Source organism: Mytilus edulis, chromosome 1, assembly GCF_963676685.1.
Source record: "Mytilus edulis chromosome 1, xbMytEdul2.2, whole genome shotgun sequence".
Lineage (NCBI taxonomy): Eukaryota > Metazoa > Mollusca > Bivalvia > Mytilida > Mytilidae > Mytilus > Mytilus edulis.
The window spans coordinates 109103343-109130454 of record NC_092344.1 but is presented as its reverse complement, the minus strand read 5'-3'; the positions used below and the strand labels follow the sequence as shown (position 1 = coordinate 109130454).

General features: G+C 32.6%; 1 protein-coding gene across 1 annotated transcript; it reads right to left on the bottom strand.

The window, feature by feature from the left end:
• Positions 1-9213: 9213 nt before the first annotated feature.
• Positions 9214-25604, bottom strand: LOC139517455 (multiple epidermal growth factor-like domains protein 6). The gene is made up of 5 exons (XM_071308508.1): positions 25046-25604; positions 18116-20063; positions 13752-15554; positions 12420-12556; positions 9214-11528 (listed from the first exon to the last, which is right to left on the bottom strand). The coding sequence occupies exons 1-5, from the start codon at positions 25122-25124 to the stop codon at positions 11503-11505; spliced, it is 3993 nt and encodes a 1330-aa protein (XP_071164609.1). The 5' UTR covers positions 25125-25604; the 3' UTR covers positions 9214-11502.
• Positions 25605-27112: the final 1508 nt, after the last annotated feature.

Below are 27112 nucleotides of genomic sequence, written 5' to 3'. Positions count from 1 at the left end.
TTGGTTAACCCCATCTGATAAGTTTTTTTCGATCTTACAACAAAACCACGTACCGTTTTATCAATGACATTATCAAATCCATAGCTGATTTTGTTGGCTGATCAATCATCATTCGTAATGCTAAAGTCACATGTCCAAACGCCATTCATGTGACCTAAGCAGTTCCTTTTCCGGCAAACGTGTAATCTCTCAATGCCTAGTGCATTTGCAAATTCAAATGCAAACCAAAGTTCGTCTACCCCTATGTCACAGTATAGCGAAACAGCAATGACATCAGCATAGACTGTTCGAGTCATGGCTCAATTAAGTCTGTGTTTCCCTGCATCAAAGACATCCATCTTGATTCTAGTGTCAGTCTCTTCATGTAAACATGGTGATCAACTTGAAACATCATAATGTGGTGGATAACACTGAACATCCTGAGTATTTGTTGCTACAACTACCATACTCATCCAAGACTTTATCCACTCTTGTTACAGTTTTAAGGTATTTTATTAATTTTTAATTATGTTCAATGTTATCCACAACGTGATGTATTTCAAGTTTAGCATCATGTTCGCATTAAGAAGCTGACACAAGAATCAGGATGCATGTGTCTGATGCAGTGAAACACAGACTTAAGGTGGTATGGGAGTCTAAAATAAAAATGAAAGAATTTGTTCATACTTTGCCAAAACGTTGTATCTATTGATACATGTTGAAAAATATAATAAAAATGATAGTTCACCGCGCATTTTCTCAAGCTATACGACGGGACAAAATGACACATTTTGTATGGATTATACAGGAAAAAACACTATTTTGTGATTAGAAACTAAACAAAATGATAGAATTGTTAAATACTTCAGGAAAAGATAGCTTTCAGACACTGCTTTGAGAATATCAAAAGAAAAGATAGGGTCACCGTACGTTTTTTCCGGCTAAAATACTAAATAGGAAAATTCCATACAGAATCCTTCAGAAAATGCACTTTTTTAGAGTTACCTCCCCTTAAAATGCCAATTTTTGAAAAAGATAAAAACAACCAAAAATAATTTACATTTGCAAAAATATCAATATTTAGAAGTTATATTCTTATAAATTGGTACTTTTAATTGAAAATGTACATTAAACATCTGCATTCCTGCATCAAATTTTGCTAACTTGATGGAAAATCTGGACCTTTGATTCTCTGTTTTTTACAATCCAAGATGGAGGAAGACACCCATACCACCTTAACTGAGTCATGACTCGAACAGTCGTTACTGATGATGTTGTCATTACTGTTTCTCTATTCCGTGACATGGGGGTAGACGAACTATGGATTGGGTTTAGGAGGGCAATTAACTTTGGATTAATGTCAATGGCTTTAAATGAACTAGGCAATGAGTGATCTCACACACTTATTGTGATCCATGCCCTTACCGGTGGTGATACAGTTCTCTGTTTGCTTGAAAAGGGAAAAAGACTGCTTGGGAGACATTGATGGCATTTGAACATGTGACTTTAACATAAAGAATGATGATTGATCAGCCTAAATCACCGGGGTTTTAATGTAAGATCGCACAAACTTATCAGATGGAGCTAACATGGTTATCCAAGCAAGAAAATAACTATTTGCATAATGTGGAGGGCTAATTGAGGCTATTCCTTCAACTTGGTAGTCTTTTCCAGCATGCAAAACGTGCAATAAACTAAGGCGGTGTTTAGGGGGACGAGCGTGGGATTGGCTCTTATGCTACCCAGCCCAGGCGTTAATGGACGGAGAAGGGACAAAGAGGATCCCTTTTAAAAAGCTCGTTCTCATCATTTTGTCAGAAGCTTGTACATTGTGGATGAAAGAGAGGAAGCCGGGGTCGATGGTAATGTGGAAAATCGGGTCTCTCGTGCACTGCTTTGTGTGCATGTTGAAGTGATCGTGAATAAACATGTATTTTTGGCCAAATAGTAGTAATTTTTTTAAATGTTTAAGTACTATAGTGATTTTATTTTGTTTTAATCATTCTATCCAAAACTATATATCGAAAAAATGGATTAAGAATATAATTAGTGGTTTTGGGGATAACTTAAAGGGATAAGTTGAATGACCAGCAAAAAGAACAATTTGAAAAAAGTTGAATATTCAAATAATAAATTGATATTTCTATGTCCGCCATTTTAGATATTACCGAAAGTAAAGGTTTTAAAGACATGTGTCTTATACATTGCATCAATGAGAAGCACCAAAGAAAGGTTCCTGCACAATGTAATGATAGTAGCAATACGTTAAAAGACATTTCAATTACCCTCCCTAAAAAATGAGCTTATTTTAGTACAATGTCCGCTATGTTGGATTTTACCAGAAGTAGGGGTTTTTTAAGACCACTAATCTATATAATGTATCCAAAAGTAGTAAAAAACAAAGGATTGTACTAAATATTATGATAGCAGGAGGATAATAACACCTATTCACATGCTAGCCTTCAATATTGGGCTGATTTAAGTACGATGTCCGCCATTTTGAATTTAACCGGAAGTGAGACATTTTTTTCAAATGCCTCCCTATCTGAAATAAAAGAGTAATAGTTGAGGAAGGTCTATGCCAAATTTCATGCTTGTAGCAGATTGTGCACAATTCGTCTGAAATATGCTTGTAGCCGCCGGACTAGCTGGACTGTTTAAAAAATAGGATATGGACCAACAAATATATTCTTGGCGCATGTTCCAACTACATCTTTGTATTAAAATAACTTGAATTATTAAAACCAATAACATTACATCTTAAATGTTACCAGAGATGGCCGTCACACACAAACTTCGATAATTTTTTGCACAAATGTATCCCTGTGGTCAATATAATACAAAATGAATTTCTTCTTTTTTCTTCTTATTTCATCTTTTTCAAAACGACTTCTAAATATATTTCCAAAGGTAAAGTCATAGTACCCAAATTGCCACGATTATTTGATTTTTACGGACGTATTTAGCCACGGATAGAATATAGATACTGCTCATTACAGAATGCCCTGTACCAAGTAAGGAAAATGGCAATTGGTATTTTATAGTTCGTTTCTGTTTGTGTTGCATTGTCGCTTGGTTTTTTTTTTATTGTTTCGTTGTGTTCTTCTTATATTTGATGTGTTTCCCTCAGTTTTAGTTTGTTACCCGGATTTGTTTTCTCTCAATCGATTTATGACTTTCGAACAGATATATACTACTGTTGACTTTATTCGGTCGTATGGAATTCGATTCCAACCAATTTTTCTATAATCTAATTTAAATTTGTGGAACTATAAAATACATAAAGATGCATCTACAATATATGCACAGTATGGAAACTTTTGAATTGATCTGAAAAAAAAACGTAGTTGAAAAAAAAGATTAGTTAAAATAGTGTAGTTTAGGTACCCTCGCGTTATTTATGATACATCTCATTTGACTTCGGAAACTGTAAAGTCATCCATTCCAGAATAAAGGAAGAATTCCACTGTGTGGCATTTATAGTAAAAGAAAGCTCTTGCAACTGACCAAAACATCGCTAAAAGTAAGAGCAATTGTAAATATAAGCACATTTTAACCTAGAATAAAACATTTGAATAAAATGTAATATGCTGAGAATTTAAACTATTCGAGTAAGTTTAAAGCAAATAAACATTACATAAACGAATTCAAGGCAAAAACAGACATCACAAATATGTAGGAAAACATGAAATCAATAATCATGTGTAAAAAAGAAAGATACCTGTACCAATAAATAAATTCCGACATGAGACAGTGCTGTATGTACTTAATTTGCATGCATCGCAAAAACATTTTATTATTTGTCGTTACATCCTGAAATAAGCATTTCACCCGTCTGATAAAATCTTATGACCAAACATTGGTTTTTTTCTAATTTTCAACTACCTGTCTTTCCTCTGAACTGACCAGCATACTTATCACAGTATTCATTAGACCAATGATTAAGCCTCTATGTTTTCTTTGCTTTTGTCGCCTTATTAAGTTTATATATGGTTACGACGAAACTGTTATTTCTCTTGCACGCACAGTATTCCGAGCCTGCACTCAGTTCCAAATTTGAAACTAATTTCTGGCTTTATCAACAGGTTGAGTCAATTTTATTTCTAACAAATCTAGAAAGGAGTCTACAATATAGGATAGCATTAATCTGGTCTGTAAAATGCTACACCCTTGAATATTTTTATCTTGAATATTTTTATCTTGAAAAAGAAAAAGGAAAACCTAACACGGTTGAAACGGTGCGAAATGTTTCAGATGCCTAAACCATTTTGAGTTACATTTCTTGTAAAGACCAGCACTTAGTATTGATACGAAACTCGAAGTCAACTTACATATTTTACAAGTGTTTGAAGTATTGTTTACTTAAAGTAACAGTTATTAATTTGAAATCTTTCAGTTAACCAACTGTTAGTCCAAAAGATTTAAAAATAAGATGCATCATACATCATTTGTGTTAAAACGATTACTTTTTCTTTGCAAATTATGTAATACACTATAACTGCATCCTAATGCTCATATACAGCTGCTAATTAAAGGAACGAATTCAATAATGATATTAGACATGTGCTTATTGACATACCAATGGATAAATTTATTAAGGCATTGTTTTAAGTTTGATAAACTTCAAGTGTTTTGTAATCCAAAGAATACCGTTTCCATGTCGAAATGCGCATCTGGTGCAAGAAAAATTGGTACCGTTAATTTTATTCCATCTGAACATATTTCCTTCTATTTCGAAACGTAAGGTACCTAAACAAGAACTATTTTATAATGCATGAATAGATAATGCGCATCGTCGAAAGGAGGAAATTATGTCTCAGTCTAGTAAGTGAGTGCGCACTAAGGAAACAAGAGAAATTAGGGTTAAAATTTCATTTCCTGGACACATAAGAGAGTAGGAATTCTAATTACAAAACAATTTCGCTTTAAAACAGTACTCTTTGATGTCTTAAATAAAGGCAACAGTAGTATACCGCTGTTCCAAAGTCACGAATCGATTTAAAGAAAACAAATCTTGGTTACCAACAAAAACCGAGGGAAACACATCAACTGTAATAGGGAAACAACAAAACAACAGAAACAATGAAGTGCAAAAAAAAAAGACAATGCAGCACACGCAGAAACGAACTATAAGATAACAACTGCTATTTCCCTGACTTGGTAAAAGACATTTTAGGAAAAACATAATGGTTGAACCTGGTTTTGTGGCTAGCCAAACCTCGCGCTTTTATGGTGATGTTAAGTATACCACTAAAATGACATCATTACATGACAGGAATACTTAAGTGTAATTTCATTCCACCCTGTTTTTATTCTGGGTAACTGTTTTTCACTAGGGAATATTGAATGTAAATACTGTAACAAATACAGTATAAATACATGCATTATTCAGGACAGAGAAATACACAAATAAACAATACAATAGTACATTTTGTCATGCTATAAACCACAGAATAACAACGAATAAGGGTAACAAACACCACTTTAAGCTTTCTTCACAAGGAATATATTTGCTTACGTTAACACATGATCTATGAAAATAAATTCATCATAGATACCGGGACTAAATTTTATATATACGCCAGACGCGCGTTTCATCTACAAAAGACTCATCAGTGACGCTCGAATCGAAAAAAGTAAAAACAAGGCAAATAAAGTACGAAGTTGAAGAGCATTGAGATCCAAAATTCCTAAAAGTGTTGCCAAATACAATGAGGTAAAAGTAAGATGGTCCCTTCAAGACGATTGCATACAACCTGAAAACATTCCATACACCAAATATTTTTGATACTAATGGCTTAAAGTATCCGATGAGGTAAACAATTGATCACAACAATTATCTCTTATCACGGATCCATGAAATGATGATATGGTTAGGCGAATTTTGTCTTAAAGACATGTAGACCTTTCAAATACCACATACTCCTTATACTATATAATATTTATTATCTTGAGAAAAATCCAAAACATCATTAAAAGTAGAAATAACTGTAAACATGATAACATTTTAACAAAAAATGAAACACTCATAACATATGCAATTAATGAATAGAACAGAGGTTAAAGCAAATTAACATTGAATTTTTTTTTAAAAATAAAACAGAAAGCATAAGCATATAATAAAATAGGAAATCAATAATCAGGTAGAAAAAAAAGAAAGATACATTCACCAATGAATAAATTCAAACATGAGACAGCAATGTTAGTATTTAATGCATCGCAAAAACATTTCATTGTATGTCGAGACATTTTGAAATAATCATTTTTATCAATCCGATGAAATTTTATGGCAAAACTTTTATTTTCCCTAATTTATAATTAATTGTCTTTCCTCGGTTCTTACCAGCATACTTATCATAGTATTCCTTAGACCGAAAACTAAGTCTTAATATTTTCTTTGCTTCTGTCGGCTTTTCAAGTTTATATATCATTTCGATGACCCTGTCATTGCTCTTGCACACACATTATTCCGTTTGTCTTTTTATTTTAAGCAATGAGGCTGTCAGTTTATCTATGAGTTTGACTGTCCCTCTGGTATCTTTTGTCCCATTTTATTCATAACTAAGTCAACCTAGAACGCTTCTTTCAAGTTTGAAATCTATTTCTGACTTTATCAACAAGTCATTCAATCAACCTTATTACAAACAAATCTAGGGTCGAGCTCGCATTATGGGAAAACATAAACCTGGCTGTAAAAAGTTTTAAGAATAACGCATTCTTGAACGTTTCATCTTGAACGCCAAACATAAACCGTTTAAAATTGTGACAAATGCTTCAGATACCTGAATCAGTTTGAGTTACCTTTCTTTGAAAAGACTAACACTTTGTTATTGCTATATCATCTAATTGCTATTTTGATTGATATAAAACTCGCATTCAACAAACATATTTTTCATGTTTTTTAAGTATTGCATTTTTAAAGTAATAGTTGTTAATTGGAAAACTTTCAGTTTACCAACTGTTGGTTCACTAGATGTAAAGTTTAAGATACTTCATACAGTATTTGCTTTTGCTATTACTTTTCCTTCGAAAACTATTTAATGCACTATAACATCATCGTAGCTTATTAAAGAAAGGAATTTAGTTATTAGTATGATAATTCAATTCTATATACTATTTACGTCTCACCTTATGTGTAATATTATTCAATATAATTATAAAGCTATATTTTGTATACATAAGCAAATCTTTACAGATTTAATATGAAATACGATAATCAACTAAAACAACATGTATGTAAATAATAAATATTAAACATGAATGGTAAAAAAAAGTTATCAAAGGTACCAGGATGATATTTTGATACGCCAGACACGCGTTTCGTCTATATAAGACTCATCAATGACGCTCAGATTAATATAGTTATAAAGCTGAAGAACATTGAGGACCCAAAATTATACAACATAATAATTCAATTATTATTTATAATATAAAACTTCTCGGCGTTTAATAGACCAGTGCTTAATGTCATACCGATGCATACCTTATTACAATCTCTGTTATAAGTTTGCAATATAATCGTTATGTTTTCAATGTTTTTTTTCGGCCAGAAAGTACCGTCCCAATCTAAACATATTTCCATCTGTTGCGAACACATATCAACAGGAACTATCATAATTGATTCACATAAATAAATAATGCCCATCTTCGAACGGATGGAATTCTGTGTCAGTCTAGTTTGTGTGTATGGTTTAAATTATGGTTTACTATTTCGCTTTCAAATAGTACTCTTCAATGTCTGAAGCATTCTTCACAAGGAATCTATTTTTTTACGTTGCCACATGAGCTATGAAAATGAGGTAAAGGTATGAGGAAACATTAACGACGATTGTATACACCTTTAAAACATTCCATACACATCAATAGTTTATAATGGCTTAATGTAACGTCAGACATAAGGAAATTGCGGACAAAAAGCCATGTATCAGAGATGCTCTACATATTATTTTGATGCCAAAATTTGTCAGTTTACACCTGTATTTTTGTTAAATATATACGGAATAATTTTCTTTTCAGTCTGAAACATCCGAAGGCAACCAATGGGTCGTCAATGAAGCGAGAAACTCCCAGTTCATTTTTGATATTCACTTCAAGAGATTGAAAACAGAAACAGAACGCCACTTAAATGTTACGGAACTTTTACCATTAGAAATGTACTCTCGATACTAGTACCTTGTTTCAAATATCGTTGCACATTTATATTTGTCTCAGGGTCCACGTGTTAACAAAGTGTACTGCAAACAATAAACACAAGCAAATTTTGCATATTTGATAAAAAAAAAAATCAATGTTTGTACGGTACATCGATAGGCATTCTTTAAATTTTAGGGAAACAAGCTTAAGAGACTATTTCCTTGTACTGTACTACTTCCTTGTTGAAATGATGTCATTAGTACCTAGTTGTATTAGTGTTTACCCAGTGGCAACAAATGGTATAAAATGGTGATAATCTCCATGTCAGACATGTTTAGCAAGATGTAGTCTGACATTCATGACATAATTCCAAAGATTTCATAACTCATGATAACTTAATTTGTTTATATCATAATTTCTGATATCATCTACACTGTTATTCTGATAACTGGGTTTTTCTTAACCGTTAAAATGCAGAAAATAATAGTATAAGAAACATTTTATGATGTGTTGCCATTTCCTGAAATCATTTACACGCCAGCACGCCAATTAATGTTTGGAAAACTAAAAATGCTACAATGGGGACTGCTAAAACAAAAGGAGCCTAAAAAAAAAACGCGATCGAAAATCAACTTTGCATGCATGGGGTCGTTACATTCTGAATCTTTATTTTGTCATCTGAGAATGAATTAAAAAAAAATTAAACCTAAAAATTCAATTTATAGTCAAGTTAATTTAATTTTTTCTTGAACACCTTACAATATACGCATTAACACTATACTCAGAACTTGATCCAGTTAGGTAATGAAAGACAGACAAAAGATACTATGGGATAATGAAGTCGAAACGAACTGACAATGCCATGGCATAAAACGACAAAAAACAGAACATATCAAACTAAAGAAAATACGAACCCAACCAAAATACCGAGAGACAGAAACCACTATTTCAAAGTGAGGGGAAGACATTGCAATTTTCTTGATTTGTAGTTTTTCAGTGTTTCCCCACTTACTTCTGTGTTTGTCTGGACGTGATGGTGTTTCAACTTGCATCATAATTACTGGCAGTAAGATCGCATTTGCTGATTAAGTATACTAAAACTGAGTTGTAGAAAATTTTAATAAGTAAATACAAAGCTAAATTCATAAACATTGACACAAAATATGGAATATGGAAATATTAATACGTGTAAAAGAAATGTTCACATTTTAACATCATACAGGTAAGTAGAAAGTGATGTTACAAAATAAGTCGTTGTAAAAATAAGAATGCTGATTTAAATTAATTAGACAGAATAACCCTAGTGTTGGTTCTTCGTCATATTACAAGATAAAAACACTGACCCTGTGTATTCTATCAAATTTTGTTTCATTTTAAGATAATACTATATTAATAGCACTGATTCTGTAATTATTTATTGAATTTAAAGTATGATTACAGCAACCAAAAATATCAAATATAATAGTATTTCCACTAGTTGTTTGCTGCAATGGACACTTAAGCACACTTTTAAATGCTTCGAAATGGATTGACTAAGGAATGTTTCGGTGTTCTATTTTACAACGATCAGCTTATTAATTACAAACCTTCTTTTAATCTAAAAGACATTGAACTTTCATGGCATTTTTGACATGATGTATAAGGCACATATTCATGTGTATCACATATTGTTTTCAAAATACCAAATCCTATCTTTAAAGCACTAAATGGTGATGTTAGTTGAAATAAAGCTAGCCTAGTCAATTACTTCATGACACACACATTGTTCAATTGACTTCAAACTTAAACTTTCATTAACAATAAAACTCAAACAATCGGAATGTACATGGATTTCCAAAAATGTTGTCTTTTGTTTTTGGTTATATCTGTAAGAGCTAAATATTTAAAAAAAAAATCTTTTCAATCTAAAATAAATAATGAATATTCAATTACTAAAATTTCATACTTCAAATTTCTAGTCTAAATAGCAACTATTTTTTGTTATTTCCCACTGTAATTATCTAAATAAAACAAACAAAGCAAAAAATCAGCAGGATTTACAAGTCAAATGGCACTTTTAATCCAACAAAAAATCAAATAAATAAAGATAATATTATTTACATGTACAATCATAGCATTGTATAAACATTATTTATAAACAAAATGGTAAACATATAAATGACAACACCTACAAAGTAAACCTTTTCAATGTGGAGGAGAAACATCAAGCCCCGAAACAGTGGCGACGTTGCTTCGCTTTAACTCAAAAGTCAACGTAGCGTAGCAAAGAGGACGTTATACCGCTGTTTCGGAGTTTGGAGAAACATATAACTAACACAAAATCCACTTTGAGCGAAATAGAGGTGATCTTGCAGATAGACGTCCTTGCTATACATAAATCGAGTAAATACATGTAGTAAAACGAAGAAATAAGAAAAAGTAAAATGAGACAATAAGGCAAGACAAGCAATGTTAAATACAAATGACCTTTGGTAGTAATTGGTAGCAAGAAATCAACAATTTTTACAATTATTCCTATAAATATACTAAGTATTTGCAAATATAGATTTGCTTTTGTTTAATTACTTTAATTAAGAAGTATGGTTCTTAATGGAAGAAACAAAATAACCACAAAATGTTTTGTCTCATTGAATGAATATAGGTTAACCATCAAAAGGATAAAATGCACGCTATCAAAAATTTTAAACAATAGCGTTAAGCAATACATTGGTCTTCTTATAAAATAGTCAACACATGCAGAAAGCTTCAAACACAAATGTTTAAACGAAACTTTGAAAAATAATAAAATAATATCAACTAAATGATTAATAATATCAACTATAGAACCATACACTACTGATGATATAAAAGAAAATAACTTTATCAACTAATGTTAGCAGAAGGGACGATTCGGATTTCTTCCCTTTGCCCCACAAAACAGCAACGATTTCAACTACTGTTTCCTTTATATATGCAATTATATGCAATAACAAAAATAAAAAGACTGACAAAAACATTATGGTTTTACTCCTATGACAAAAAAGTAACCACAATATATTTCTAGCTCTCTCTAATGATAACGTCTTTGACGGTAAATAGTAGATAACAAAGGTTTTTCATTCCAACATAACCTTGTTTTTATCCTAAGACTACTCACTAGTCTCAGGTTTCATCCATTCAGTCTTAACACCAATGCAATTTTGCGAAAGACAGTTCATTTACAAAGACTTATACATAATGTTAAATACAATGTTCTGCAGCAGCTTTATAAGCCTGTGAACACATGTTGAAGCACTGTATTTGTGACTAGTCATCACTTTGGCACGAGTATTTTTGTGAACATAATGGATTTTTTAGTTTTGTATTGCACGTTAAAAGCGGAAGTTGTAGGCTGACTATGAATCTCTAATTCTACATTTCAGCATCCATATACCTATCTGTAAAGAATAATGAACATACATTAGTAGAAAAAAAACAGCGCAATTAAAACTCAAAATTAACAAATCACAGACAAGATTAATACATCTACGTGTCAGTGAAGTAGCACTTATGTTGTTACTCATTTTGATTTGATAATTCAGCGACAGTTTACGAGTACCCGTCATACAATGTCAAGACAGTTTATGCATTGTTCTATTACATGACACCTTTCTAGTACATTAAACGGGTAAATACTTGAAAGGATCCCATTACAAATGATCGAGGAATGCGGTTCCTGTGCTGTTATTTACCTGCCTTTACAGTTTTATATCATGTTATTTTTATGGCCTACTTCAAGATGTTAGACATTATAATGGATTTATCATGTTTTTCTGACTGTTAAAATTTAATTGAACCTTATAAATTATGTATGTAAGCAACTATACTTAGCACGGCTTGTATAACGGTGTATGTTAGATGTGTATTATCTGTATGTGATATAACTCTGTGGCTTCTCATCATCAATTTTCGACTCAGAAAGGTTGAGCCATCTATAAAACCAGGTTAAATCCACCATTTTCTACGCTATGTGGCGGATCCAGAACTTTTTGTAAAGAGGGGGCATTGACTCCAGTCATGCTTCAGTAATTCCATATATAATCAACCAAATTTTTCCCACAATGGATGGCCCCTGGATCCGCCTATGATTTATAAGCAAAATACATGTACCAAGTCAGGAATATGAAAGTTGCCCCATTCGTTTGATGTGTTTGAGCTTTTGATTTTGTCATTTTTGATTAGGGACTTTCCGTTTTGAATTTTTCGGTATTTTTGTTATTTTATTTTACTTTTTTGGTTTTATATCATACAACATGTCTCTGGTACTACATTATATTGAATATTTATACCTGTTATATGTCCGTTGTTAGCCTCTCTATTAGCAGGATGGTGGATGTTTGGTGTATGAGTACGAACTACAGTCCCCCATCTCCTTAAATGTGTTGTTGCTGTGTATTTTCCCTTTCCATCCCCTGGGTCTCTTCTACTGTAAATTACATAAAATGCATACAATTTTTCATGTATAGAATGAATTGTTGTATAATGAATAAATCCTGTATGTAACACATCCAACTTCAAAAGATTTCACATCCGTTCAACTAAAGTATTTTTTTTTTATTTTTAAGCATAAGCGTAACGTAGCTAGGTTATTCGGCTTTGTATACATTACGGTTTTTTAATACAACAAAACTATGCATAACATGCAGTATCACAATGAATTCCATCAGACAAAGTAACATAGCTGTCACATAAAAATCGCTTTATTTGTCATCGTTATACTCATATGCATGTCTTGTTTTTAATATACAACATATTTCAAAAAGAAATAATAAACAATGTGTTAGTATTAAGCTTTCAAACACCATGTTACAACTCATGCATCTTAAAGGAGCTTTACTGTCAACTTAACGCTTATTGTTGTAAGGTACGTCAGTGACCTTTAAAAGACTTCGACGCTGCTAGCAAAAATAAGCCTAATTCATCAACTTATCAATTTCTATTAAATGATGAACAGTTTCATCTTGGAAACAAAAATTGAGCAAAGAACTGAACATGTATTTTTTGTTTTATATCTAATGTGAGAGAGAAATCAAGTTGGCAGTAAAGCTCCTTAAATATCATTCATTCAACAAAATAATGACCGTCTCCTAAAAATTAAAAAAAAAAAAAAATGGAGGGAAATTGACTTACTACTTTTACTGATATAACACTGTACACTACGTGATATATATAATATCTTAGTTGTACTTATACAAGTTGCTTTTGTCATTTCTTTTCTTCTGTAAACAAGACACGGCTATTTTTTTTAAATGTGACTCTAGATAAACAACATATATGGTGCCACGTTAACCTATTCAAAGGTTATAATATTAAAACACAAATTACCATATTCATAATATGAAGGTAGAAAAAAGCAACAATAAAACAATTTGTCATTTATATGCTGTGGTCTTTCGTTAAAAAACAACCCATATCGAGCATAGTTTCCGGTACATCCTTCCCGATTACTAATAAATATATAATTGTTAACATATATATATATATATCCTGAACTAAGAAATACAAGGCTAAAACGATTACACCTACTGATTACCATTAGCTAGAGCTGTAGTATAGGTACACATACAATTATGATATATTGATATATTTGAAATTTAAAACAAAATGTGTAAATATCTTACCTGCAGGCACATGAGATGAAAACAAACACCAGCAAGAATATAACAAGTCCACAAACTGACATGACTACAATCAATACCAAACTTATGCCAGTAGGTTCTATACATGACAAACCTTTCCACCCAGATTTACATCCCAGTGGACATGTACCATTTAGAGAACAATATCCACCAATGCAATTAGAACTACAATTTTTCTCACAGAAATCGCCATATTGACCTGGGCCACAACGTATACACTTTCCATCGTCTTTCCCACAGTATAGTTCCATACAATCAGCACTGCATGTCTGTTGACATGTTTGACCATAAAGACCTTGCTTACATTTAGTGCACGATCCGGACTTCCTATCACATCCTTCACAGTATTTTGAACACATTTGATCACAGTTAACCCCGAAGTAAGTATTGCTGCAGTTGTAGCAGTCTCCAGTGTTAGTGCACATGTTCGGATGAGAATCATCGCAATATCCAATACAGTGGCATTTATCTCCGGAACGGTTTGGAACGCATGACAAACAGTCACCTGAATTTCTATTGCATCCCGTGTCATCACAATTGAAAGGACATGTTTGCAGACATTTTTGACCGTGCCAACCTTTTTCACAGTTGTAACACTCGTGTGATGCTATGTTGCAACCCGATATATCACAGTTTCCCGAACAAAAACATTTATCACCATACCAATCTGCTATACAAGACATACATTGACCGCTACGTGTGCATTCCGAATTGTCACAGTTTCGAGGACATGAATCAAGACATATTCTTCCATGGAAACCGATTTCGCATTCATGACAAATTCCAGAGGTCACGTTACAGCCTCTATCTGAACACTGACCAGAACATTGGCACGTATTTCCATACCACCCACTTTTACAACTGACACAATTTCCACTACGTAGGCAAATGTTGTCTTTACAATTTTTCGGACAAGACAGTGTACAATTTTCCCCTGACCAACCATCAGCACATGAAAAACAAATTCCGTTTTCGTCACATTCTCTAGAATCACAATGTCCAGTGCATGTACACTCAGTTCCATACCAACCAGCTTTACATTGAAGACAATGTCCGTTGTTTCTCGTGCATGCTGATAGACAATTGACTGGACATTTTTGGGTACACTGAGTACCCTGCCATCCATCTTCACATTCAAAACACTTTCCTGTATCATCACATCCACTTTTACAGTTACCTAAGCACGTGCATTTTTGTCCAAAAAAGCCTTTTATGCATCCGTCAGAACACGCACCTGTTTCGCGATCACAATTTTTAGTCGCACAATTTTTCGGGCAAGACTGATCGCAATTGTTTCCATGCCATGATGCATTACATTTCTTGCATATACCTGATGCATTGCATTCACCATTTAAACAATATCCCCTACAATTACAGAACGATCCAGACGTTTTCACTGGACATTCTAGACAATGTCCATTTTGACGTAGGCAGCCCTTCCTTGTACAAGTTGACAAACACAAATCATTGCATGATAGTCCATGATACCCAACAGCACACGTAAAGCAAGTTCCATTTGAATGACACTCCCCAGGTCCACATTGTCCCGTACATATGCATTTGGACCCATACCATCCTGCGTCACAATTAGAACAAGAACCGTCGGTTTTATTACAAATATCATTGTTACAATTTAAAGGACATGGTTCATTACAAAATTCACCATGGTAACCAAGAACGCATTGATCACATGAACCTTCATCTCTATGACAACTTCCTTTACAATTTTGAGGACATGTCTGATTGCAGTTTTCTCCAAAATATCCGAATTTACACTGATCACACCTGGAAATTAAATCATGATAATAATTAATCTATCAAAAATTAAACTAGTTTTAAAATTCTCAGTTTTATTAAATAAAGGGCTGCGCTTTAGCGCATGATACGCCAGTTGTTTGAAAGACGACGGGCATATAAAAATGGCAAAAAAGACTACAATGACAATGAGGAGCAGCAAGAAGATAACAGGGAAAGTGAAGATGGTGATCATAACTCTACTGAAAGTTATGATCTAAATGAGGAAGTAGGTGATGAAAGTAAGGATTTCATTGATGATGAAGATAAAGATTTCATTGATGATGGAGATGAGGATTTCATTGATGATGAGGATGAGGATTTCATTGATGATGAGGAGGCCTCTTCTGAGAATGAAAATGAGGATTTTTCTGATGATGAGGACAGTGATTACAGTGAAGAAGACACTGATGATTAAACCTAGTTCAGCTTTTCAATATTTAGCATAAAAAACAAATATCATTAACATTGGCATATAACATAGAAGTCTTCAATGCAATATAAGGAAAGTGATATATGATTATGGGTTTTAGTAATTCTATGGCTGATTTCCAAATTTTATAGTAGTTTGAAAGAAGGTAATTTTCTTGGGGTATATTGCTCATAGTTAGATTCTGTTGAACACAGTAAGGAATCCATACTAAATTATACAAAGATGTATGCAAAAATTGTTCAAATGGTGCTTAATATGGTGGATAATGATTATTACCTTTTTATTGTTTAGAATATTCACAAGATGATCATATTGATAAATGTTTAGGAGACTTGATTTCCTTATTATTTTCATAAAATGACACCCTTTAACATTTTTAAGGAATATTTAGTCACATGTTAGGATTTTCATGTTGTCATTTGTTCACTTATTATGTGCTATTGTAGACTAGTTATGTTTTATAACATTTTTTATTGCGCTCAACCCTTCCACCGAAACCGAACTCTATAAAAAAAGCTGCAATGCTAAGGTATCATTTGTGATTTCAATTGCAACCAATTTTAACAAGAGTAAAGCATCCTATATGCAAAAACAGTATTTGATTTTTATCCATAGCTTAGATAGTAAAAATGTTATCATAAAATGATATATGCCTCAGGGAACAGTTAGTATCTCAGGGACTGCTAATGTGCTTTCATCCTTGCAACCATTCAATAATAGTACAAACGTATGACATTCATGGAACCTATTTTTTACAAGAAATTTAATGTTTTAAATTGAACTAAAGATTTTACAAATTTTATGTTTTCATCAGATTTTATTAAGTATTATTTGTTACATCAATAGATATAAACAATTCACCAAAGTTTCATGGACATTGGTGAAAGCCTTTTTGAGTTATTGTCCGAAGTGTTAAAAATCCCCCTTTTTATGAATAAAGCCCCATAAATCCAAAACTTAAAAACTGAAATTTATAAAAATTGAATGGGAGCTTACATCAATAGATATAAACAATTCACCAAAGTTTCATGGACATTGGTGAAAGCCTTTTTGAGTTATTGTCCGAAGTGTTGAAAATCCCCCCTTTTTTATGAATAAAGCCCCATAAATCCAAAACTTAAAATCTGAAGTTAAAAAAAAACGAAAGGGAGCTTACGTCAATAGATATAAACAATTCACTTAAGTTACTTGAAATTGGTGAAAGTGTTTTTGAGTTATTGTCCGAAGTGTGGACGACGGACGGACGGACGGACGGACAACGGTATACCATAATACGTCCCGTCTAAAAGACGGGCGTATAAAAAACGTGCATACCTTTAAGTTCTGATGACAAATGATTAGTGTTCAGATGACAGTTTTTTCGACTACAACTGGTAAATACAAGAAAACAATGCACGTTAAACAACCGAAACTAAATGTGGCTTTCACAATCAATTTTAAAATCAAATGCGTATTGAGTTGCAGACATGATAAAACTGTATACAAATTTTGCGGTTCATATTATTTTGAACATCTTGCTACGGTTAGATATACAGTGGTTTTCAAGATGATAGACAATTCTTGCATAATACCCATATGTGCTAGCTCTATTTATATCCATGTCGGCCATGTTGGATGACAGACGGGATCATTGAATACAATTTGAACTGAATACTCCAATATTAAATGAGTGTGGTAAAGTACTTGCAGAGAAGATTATGTTAAAAGGACGCAACAGACGAAGCATGCCAAATGAAGAAAAAAGCACTCTAAAGTCTCTATACACTTCGGGTCAGGTGAGTTTATATAAGGTTACACCACTGTCCAATGTTGGGGGGGGGGGGATTTAGCGCCAAAAGACTAGTTTAAATTCTCCACATTATGTATGAGCCTGTCCCAATTTGGGAGCCTTTTGTTCAGTTGTCGTAGGTTCGTTCTGTCATATTTGTTTTTCGCAAATTGTTTTGTTATAAATTAACTATATGGAATTGAATTACCTCATTGTTGAAGGCCGTATGTTTCCTATGCTTGCTTACATCCACTTCATTTGAATTTTGGGGGATAGTTATCGCAATTGACCAGATCTCTTATTCTTATATTAATCAAATAAATATCAAATTGATAAATAATAATTTCTCACCTTCCATCTTCGTTACACATTCCGAGTTCAGAACAATGACCTCTGCATTGACACTGCAAACCAAACCATCCAAACTCGCACCCATAACATTGACCAATGCCTGTGCATCCCTGTTCATCACAATGTTGCGGGCATGTCGAATTGCAAAATTCTCCAAATCCCCTAGACCTGCATCCATGCTTGCATTTTCCACCACTCTTTGAGCATTCGGAACTTAAACAGTTGTTAGGACATATACTTTGACAGTCATTATCAAAGAATCCGGCCTGGCAACTGCTACAAGTTCCTGTATATCGATCGCAATCTTCTCTCAAACAATTTGATGAACAGTTTTGGAGACAGTTTTGTCCGTACCATCCAGGAGAACAAGCAGAACATATTCCATCTATGCCACAACTATTCTCGCTATTCTGAGCACAGTGTCCTTTACATTTACACTGTGGACCATACCAGCTAGGTTTACATCGTTCACACAATCCATTTATTCTGTTACATTCACCATCACAGCTGACGGAACATTTGATGGTACAGAATTCACCATACCAACCACTGGAACACTCAGCGCATACGCCGCGCTCATTGCATTTGTCGTTTTTGCAATTACCTGAGCACATACAGACAGATCCATAATATCCATCTTTACACGAATAGCACTTTCCAGATTGTCTTTCACATTTATTATCTTTACAATTTTTCGAACATGATTTGTCACAAGAAGTTTCGTAATATCCAGACTGACAGTTTTTACATAAGCCGGTAGTGCTAATACATCCTTCTCCCGAACAATATCCATGGCATTCGCATTGATTTCCAGTAAAACCACGTTTACAGGTATAACAAGCTCCTGTTAGTTGCTGACACCCAGAGCTGTCACATCCAACTGGACACGTTAACGAGCAATTTTCTGAATAGAATCCCGTCACACATTGAAGACAGTGTCCCGTATCTTGTTCACAGAGGGTTTCGTGGCAGTTTAATGGACAACGCGCTCTGCATTGTTTTCCGTAGAATCCATCACGACAGAAAATACATTTCCCATTATATCTGTCGCATTTTTCTTTACAGTTTCCAAGACATGCGTCCAGACAGCGACTTCCATGCCAACCTGGCGCACATGAATGGCAGTCACCTTGACTATCGCAACCAGCAAGGTCGCAATGACCTTTACATAGGCATTGGGGTCCATATAAATAATTTTTACAGTTTATGCATGTTCCGTTGTTTCTGTGACACCCTTCTGGTCCGCAGCTTTGAGGACAAGTCTGATCACACATATCCCCATGGTACCCAGGTTGGCAAGAGTTGCACAGTCCTGTGGTTTTATTGCATCCAAATTCATCACATTTTAGATTATCTGATGTACATTCACAATTTTCCCCGTACCAACCGGACTCGCAGCCATCTGTGCAACTTCCTGTTGCGCAAGAACATTGCTTTACATCTTCCCGAAAAAAATCGCTATGTGTAGTTTTACAGTTAGTTCCGCATGATAAGTCGCATTTTGTTCCACACCAGCCTGGTTTACAGTCCTTGTCACTTTCACAAATTCCGGTTTGTGGACTACATTTGTTTACGAAACCAGCACCTCTCACTAGTATAGGATAACAGCCTTTACTGCACGCTGATGTGCAATCTTCTCCATAGTAACCTTGAGTACAACTATGTAAACATTTCCCGCTGACAAGGTCACATATTCTTCCTGTCAGCTGTAGACAATGGCTACTGCATTGTTTATCACAGTACTCCCCGTAGACATCGTTTCTACAACCACCTTTACATTTACCAGTGTCTTTATCACAAACTTTACTGAATATTCCCGTGAATGTTTGTATCGTTGGACATTGAGAACCACATCTTTTAAAGCATGGGTTACCCCACCAACCATCATCACATTCACCACATGTTTGACTGCTATCACATTGATCTGGCTTGCAGTTAGTGCAGTCTCCTGGAAAACAGAACAAAAAACAAGATTATTTATACCTGACAAACTTTCCTTAATGAAACATTGTTGCATGTAAGTGTTTTCAACATGTTCCAATTTTAAAAGAAGTAGGGCAACTTGACATTATATTTGTTTCATTCCTAGGGTTGGATAATCTAAAACATGCAAAAATCCAATTCTAGTTAATAAAATTTGGGGAGTCTATTTCATTTACTTTAAAGCTTTTTTCGACAATTTTAAATACTTTTTTGTATAATAAAAATGTTATTCAGCGCTATGTGCTGTTGTTGAAGGCATTTCGTGCAGTTAGTCAGGATCCAAGGTTGATAAATAAATAGCTTCGGTATATCATTTTCCTCCTGAAAATTGATTTTGAAAATAAATTTTAAAAATTGATTGCTCGGGATGAAAACCGGATTTGTTGACCTAAATAATTTTGCAAAAATGACTAATAACGCGCGTACCTACACGGAAACGAAAATATACGATAATCTATTTCAGTCACATTCCCAGAAATAACAGCAACAGACAATCTGATTTTTCTCATAGATTATCAATTTTTTTAGTCGCCAATTAAATTTCAAAACAAGGAAATGTGTTCCAGTCATCCTACTGAGAGAATATGAATGTGTAATAGCTTGACCAAAATTATAATTAAAACAACGGAAGACGAACTTCTACAATGTAAATGTTGGAAAGGTGAAAATAGTATACATTATCTCAGTAATGTTCTCTAAATGTTTAATGAAACCTAAAATAAATATCAGGTCGCATGTTGGTTTTTTTTTACAAATTTTATAAATTCGCATGGTTTTTTTTTGTTTTTTTGTTGACAAATTTAATAAATTGTATTAGTGTGGCGACCAAAATGAACACAATTAATTATAGGTGATACAATCTTAATCTAAAAAAATCGTTTCTAAATTGAAGTTGTCAGTATAAAAAGGTTAACTTTAATATCCTTTTAAATACGCTGGTTTTTAATACCTTTTTAATGAATTGTCAGGAAAGTTTTTAAGATTTTGCAGGCTGCTGCTTTTGAGTCATGTGCATAAACAGATGAAAAATAGTATCAATGAGAAAGAAGTTTAATTTGATGCAATAATTTCATAAGCATTTAGATTTCTAGTTTTTATGTTTTTTAATGTTTATTGAAAAAAGACGAGGATTTATAGAAAGTACTGTCTGTGATTGTGGTGATATTTATTATCGATTAGTTTTTGATCGCTTAACACCGCGGCTATATCGCGGTGATGGTGATCATAATTAGGGTTATTTTACTGATACACTTAAACCCAAGTGGTCAAAGTAAAATGGAAATATAACAATTGGTAAGGATATGGATGTATTATACTGTTATACTACATACTAGTATATATTATTTATATGTGGTATTCAGATATCTCTGACCTGCGCTGTTGGACGATAGTAATTTGGATGGTTTGCATGTATCTTTTGCTTTCTCATTTATCCATAAATCTCTTCTTGTGCATACATAAGAAAATTGTTTAGCAGGAGAAACGAAGTAATATGAAATCATTAGCAAAAGATTGATTTTTTTTTAAATATTGAGGTTTAAATTAAACCATTTAGGCCAATTATAGATTTTTATTTTTGATATGTTTATTTGGATTACTACAGGTAAACTATACGAGTTAACAAATACCTTATAGACAAAGGACAGTTATGTCATTTATATGCTATTTTACAAATATTTGTCTATAAACAATAAATAGTCTGTATCTTTTTATTGATACAAAGTCAAACAAGTCCTATATTGTATATTGTACGTACAAGTTCACATTATGTTAAAGGATCAAGGATGAAAGGCAGACAGTTTGAACATATTGAATTTTTAATAATACTTCTTTTCAACATTTAAGGTCTTAATTCAAAAGAAACATATTATCGTTTCCGTTCACGTTTTGTCAAAAATGTTTTAAACCTAAAGATTGTGCATGTTAAAAATCAAATGGTATGATTTAACTTGTTAACAATTACCCAGGTGTATAAAATCAACACAAAAGGTTTCTAAAATAATATCAAATCCCAACTTGAGGCAAAACTATGAACTTCATTGCGCTTTCTCCCATTTTCACAAACAAATTGTGTAAAAATTGTGAAAATATGAAATCTAATCCTCGAAGACATTTAACTTTATCAAAGACGGTAGTAATGAGTTAACCCTTTTTAAGAGTTTTTGGGGATGATATTAATCTTGCTATTTTTCACGGGTAGTTAACAGTTAATAGAAACTAATGGTGAGAGAAGATAGAATCAGTGTGTTAGTCAGAGGAGTGTTGTTAAGTTTGATATATCCATGATAGTAACCTCTAGTCGTGAATCCCAATTTCCTTCTTCATAGCTATGTCTTAAACATTTGTCATCAAATAAGGGAATACAATTTGTTATACACAAAACTAAGATCTTAAAAACCAAGTGCATGTACATGTATAGGTCACCATTTGTATTGGTGTTTCTTTCGTCTTTCAACTGAATTTAAGTGGATCGAAACTAAAAAAAAATTTTAACGAATCAATAAAAACTCGAAATTTATTTTCTCTTAATAAATATTGTATACACATTACTACATTACATATTGGATCGAACAACATATGTAGTAATTTTATATCTGTTGTGTATTGTTTGAAGCTTTTTATCGTACAAAAAAGGTCAAGTACTGAAGGTTTGTTTGAACAGATAATGCGTTGATAATTGTAATCGAACTATGTTCATCATTTTCTATTTTTAATCTATAAATTTATGAAGTGGTGTCAATTGACTCGAGTTAAATATATGCAAATATTTCCTTAAATGATAAATGATCAAGTGAAAAAAGTCAGACAATATGATTTTCAAAAACTGAGAATTTATAAGGTGAAATTATTTAGGGAGTGACCAGTCAACATCATACATCAAGAGGAGGGGGTCTTTTGGTTTTCTAGTAGATACATGTATTGTCTTATTTACAATTATGGTACATAATTTCATTTTCAAGCTGCATAAAAAAAAATATGTGGAAAAGAAACAGAAACAACTTATACATATCCAATATCTAGTGTTCTTTTTTATAATTGAAATTTAACTAAAGAGACCTATGGATAATAAGTAACGTGGATATAAATGTGTATACAACCACACACAGTGACATATAATGCTTCTTCACCCATGCCATTGTTAAACAATCATTGCAAACTATTGTCATATCAACAGAGTTTTGAGGAAATATTATTCTTTTTCGTCAAATACGGTTGAAGTGAAGCAAGCTTTTTCACGAAATAGCGTGTGTACAATATTTTTTTACCGCTAAACTTCATATAAAACACATGCAGCTGAAACAATACGGTACTTCTAGTATATCTTAGGAACACTTTAAACACGAGAGGTAGATACGATCAAAATATCAATTTTACAGATAATTTTGTCGTAGATATCAGTTTTCTTGTCAAATCTATACATTTTGTTAGTTGACAGTTTCCGTCTCGTATAAGTTTCATATAAAATTAGATATTTGGACGATAAAATCAGTCTGCCCTATTTCAGTGTATTATACGTGTTTGATACACCAATTGAATAATTCATTGCAATGGTCTGAAGTTATTAATGATATCCGAGAAAATAACATAACACGATAACACTCCCGAGTTACGTAAAAATTACACGGTTTGTTTGTTATCATAATCTTTTCAATTTAATCCCACAACTCTTTTTTTAAGTATCTTAAAAAGTCAAACCTTTATTTAAAGTAAAAGGTGTGCACACATGCATTTTAATCAAATTGTTTTACATATATACGAAAAAGCCTTCTAGCCAGTGTATCCATGTAAAATCTAGTTTAACATTAGATCCTTAGGATATTAGTTAAAATACCGTGTAATATATACTTATTTTGATTTTATTTCATTTTAACAATAGTATATCTAGATTTAGTATCTGCAGTGAGTACCGGTTGCTGAGGTAATTACTGTCTATCAAAGATGATCTTAAATCAAGCTGAGACTAATATTGAAGGGTGGTTAGGAAGATTTGAATTTATAGGTTTTAATACTGACATTAAAAGCGAATCTTCTGTTCAGGGGAAACCAACGAACACCTAATAGAAACCAACGTTTTTGGTGTATAATTGTACTGGTTACACACTTGAAAAGTATGTAAATATTACACCTTTCTGTGGTGGTAATGATAATAATATGACCATAATTATCTCATGCTTCATAACCCGGCAAGGACAACCTGTCAAATATGTAATATTTCAAATGTTGATATTTATCCACGTCAATGTCAAAACTGACGTCCCCACCTCGGTTTATTACTCTAAATAAAATTTATGAAAAATTTTAATTGTTTCAGATTTATGAGAAGGTGCAGTTTATCAATTATTTAGTCTCATAAAAGAAAAATAATAAGACAATGTCTCATAAAATTGTATGTGATTTGAATTATGTCTTCATCAAAATTCAGTTTTATAGTTTTACAATGTACTATACAAGACAAAAAATATATATGTTATATGAAGTGTGTGGCACAACAAAATATACCATTAACCATTGACGTTTGAGTCAATCACCATTAAGTAGAGGTAGCTACCCTACAAAAAGTCACCAAATTATTTTTGAAACTTTTTAGCTTACAAATACCACTCTGTACCTACTCAAACTTTATACACACACATTGTACTTTTCCTGACTTAATATAGAGAGATAATAAAAAAAATGATATATAAACTTTGGTATCCTAATGGAATTGAATGATTATCATGTTAAGGAAATTCAGTTCCAACCATTTGAAAATTTGGACAACAGCAACAAAACGACATGATCAAACAGAAAAAAGATGTGAGCAGTTTGGCTCTGAACTGAATCATTGTTAAATGTTAAAAAATCGAATATGTCTGCTTTTCAGTGACAAACAAAGAGAAATTATGGGGAATCAATTTTGACTGTAAAAGACCACTAGTTTATAACATACAGAACTAATGTACATACCCGATACACCTCGAAGTAATATCAACACAGTGATTAACACCTGTCCTAGGTAAATCACAAAGGATCGACGAACGGCCATCAATCAATTTAATTTTGCATGTTTCAGCGAAGGAAAAGTCAAAATAGTTATCCATTTATGAAAGTCCTAATATTTTTTTATTTCCACTATAAACGGAATATGAATAGGAAATACACATCCTCTCTTATTGTTGTCTGTCGTGGTGTGCCTTTCGGGGTGATTCAATCGTCGACACCCACACTTTGTTTAGATATGAATGAGAAATACTGTCACAATTTTTATAAATAAAGTGCTGTTTGGGTCCGTTCTACATCGTTGAGTTTACAAAGACAGCATGTTATTCAACTTGACGATCATCCTATACAATTCTAATGATCACCTATGTATATAGAACGTAATCTCGGACAGACAACATTATATGTGTGCTAATCGATCAATAACTATTGATCGGATTATGGTAAATTTACCTTAAAGAACCTCGTGGACACGAGGAAGAAATAATAGGAAGTGATTTTTTTTGTAATTATAATGTGTGATAAATTGACCACATTAATTTGATTTAATGTTAATGTTGTATATGGAACGTGCGGAAATACTAAATTAAAATGATGTTTTAAAATTATGTAAGAAAGATATCACAGGTGAAGACAATTTTAAATAAATTACTAAACAAACAAGTAACTTTTGAGTATATATCACCATATATAAACTGATAGCATGGACTGTGATATTTTTTTTCAATCCGTAATATACTACTGTACTCAATAAACAAGATGACGATATCACTTAGTTGCTCGTTTGGATATTTTGTTGTTAGTGATATTCATTTTTTTTTTTAAAATAAGACCGTTAGTTTTCTCGTTTGATTTGTTTTACATTGTCATATCGGGGCCTTAAAGCTGACTATGCGGAATGGGCTTTGCTCATTGTTGAAGGCCGTACGGTGACATATAGTTGTTAATTTCTGTGTCATTTTGGTCTCTCGTGGAGAGTTTTCTCATAGGCAATCATACCACAGCTTCTTTTTTATGGTTTAAAATAATATTTAGAACCAAAAACACAAAAGTACAACGCCAACCAATTATATCCTACCTTCGTAGTTTTATTTTACAGCCAGTAAGCTCCATATTCATATTTCATACATCAAATATTAATAAAGACAACATATTTCAATTTATATAAATATATATATCTTCTTCGAATTAAATTCTTTTTTTTATATGCAATATGAGTTTGTTCGGAGCTCTAAACAGATGCACACCACAACTCTGGTGGTAGAGTTTATCATAAAGATCATAAAGGCGTTCGTTTAAAATCTCAAAATGAAAATATTTTTATTTCTTGATCCTGTCACATATGGGTGTAGTATTGATATTAATGTTGAAAAAGTTTGTATTTTACTTAATACTGATGCTTTTGTTATTCTGGCAAAAATTATGTACAATGTACAATATATATGTAAGATCACAGAATACATTGATAATAGTACCTCAGTTGTTGATATTATTATGTCATAAATGTTTACTAAATATGTTGATCAGTGGTAATTAAGTCAATTTTAGCGCCGTCAATCACCGAAAGACCACTTCTTGATAACCTTATCAGATAAAATTTACTTAAAAGACTATCGTCAGCACTAAGCTTATTTTATCTTTCCGAGTTATAATTCTAACACTGTATTTTAACAACTTTTGTTTCCTAGTAACACACATAGGTATATGGCAAAGATCACCAACAGGGTTATTTATGGATACCTTTAAAATAAGTTTAATCCATTCTCAATTTCATTATTTTTTTTATTATTAAATATCGACTTCATTTCATCAGCGTGATGAAATCCCGCAGTAAAAGAAGACGACCAAATATCCGTATAGCATAGTATGTTGTGGTGAGATATAAGTGGATCTTTAAAACACATTAAGGCAAGGGTCCTATCATACTGTTGTGTTTGTTAAAATATACCGTTATTATAAAGAACTCCAAGGTATACATAAAAAATAACTACTAAACTAGAATAGTCATCATTTTGAATGTGGGCAGTATTTGAA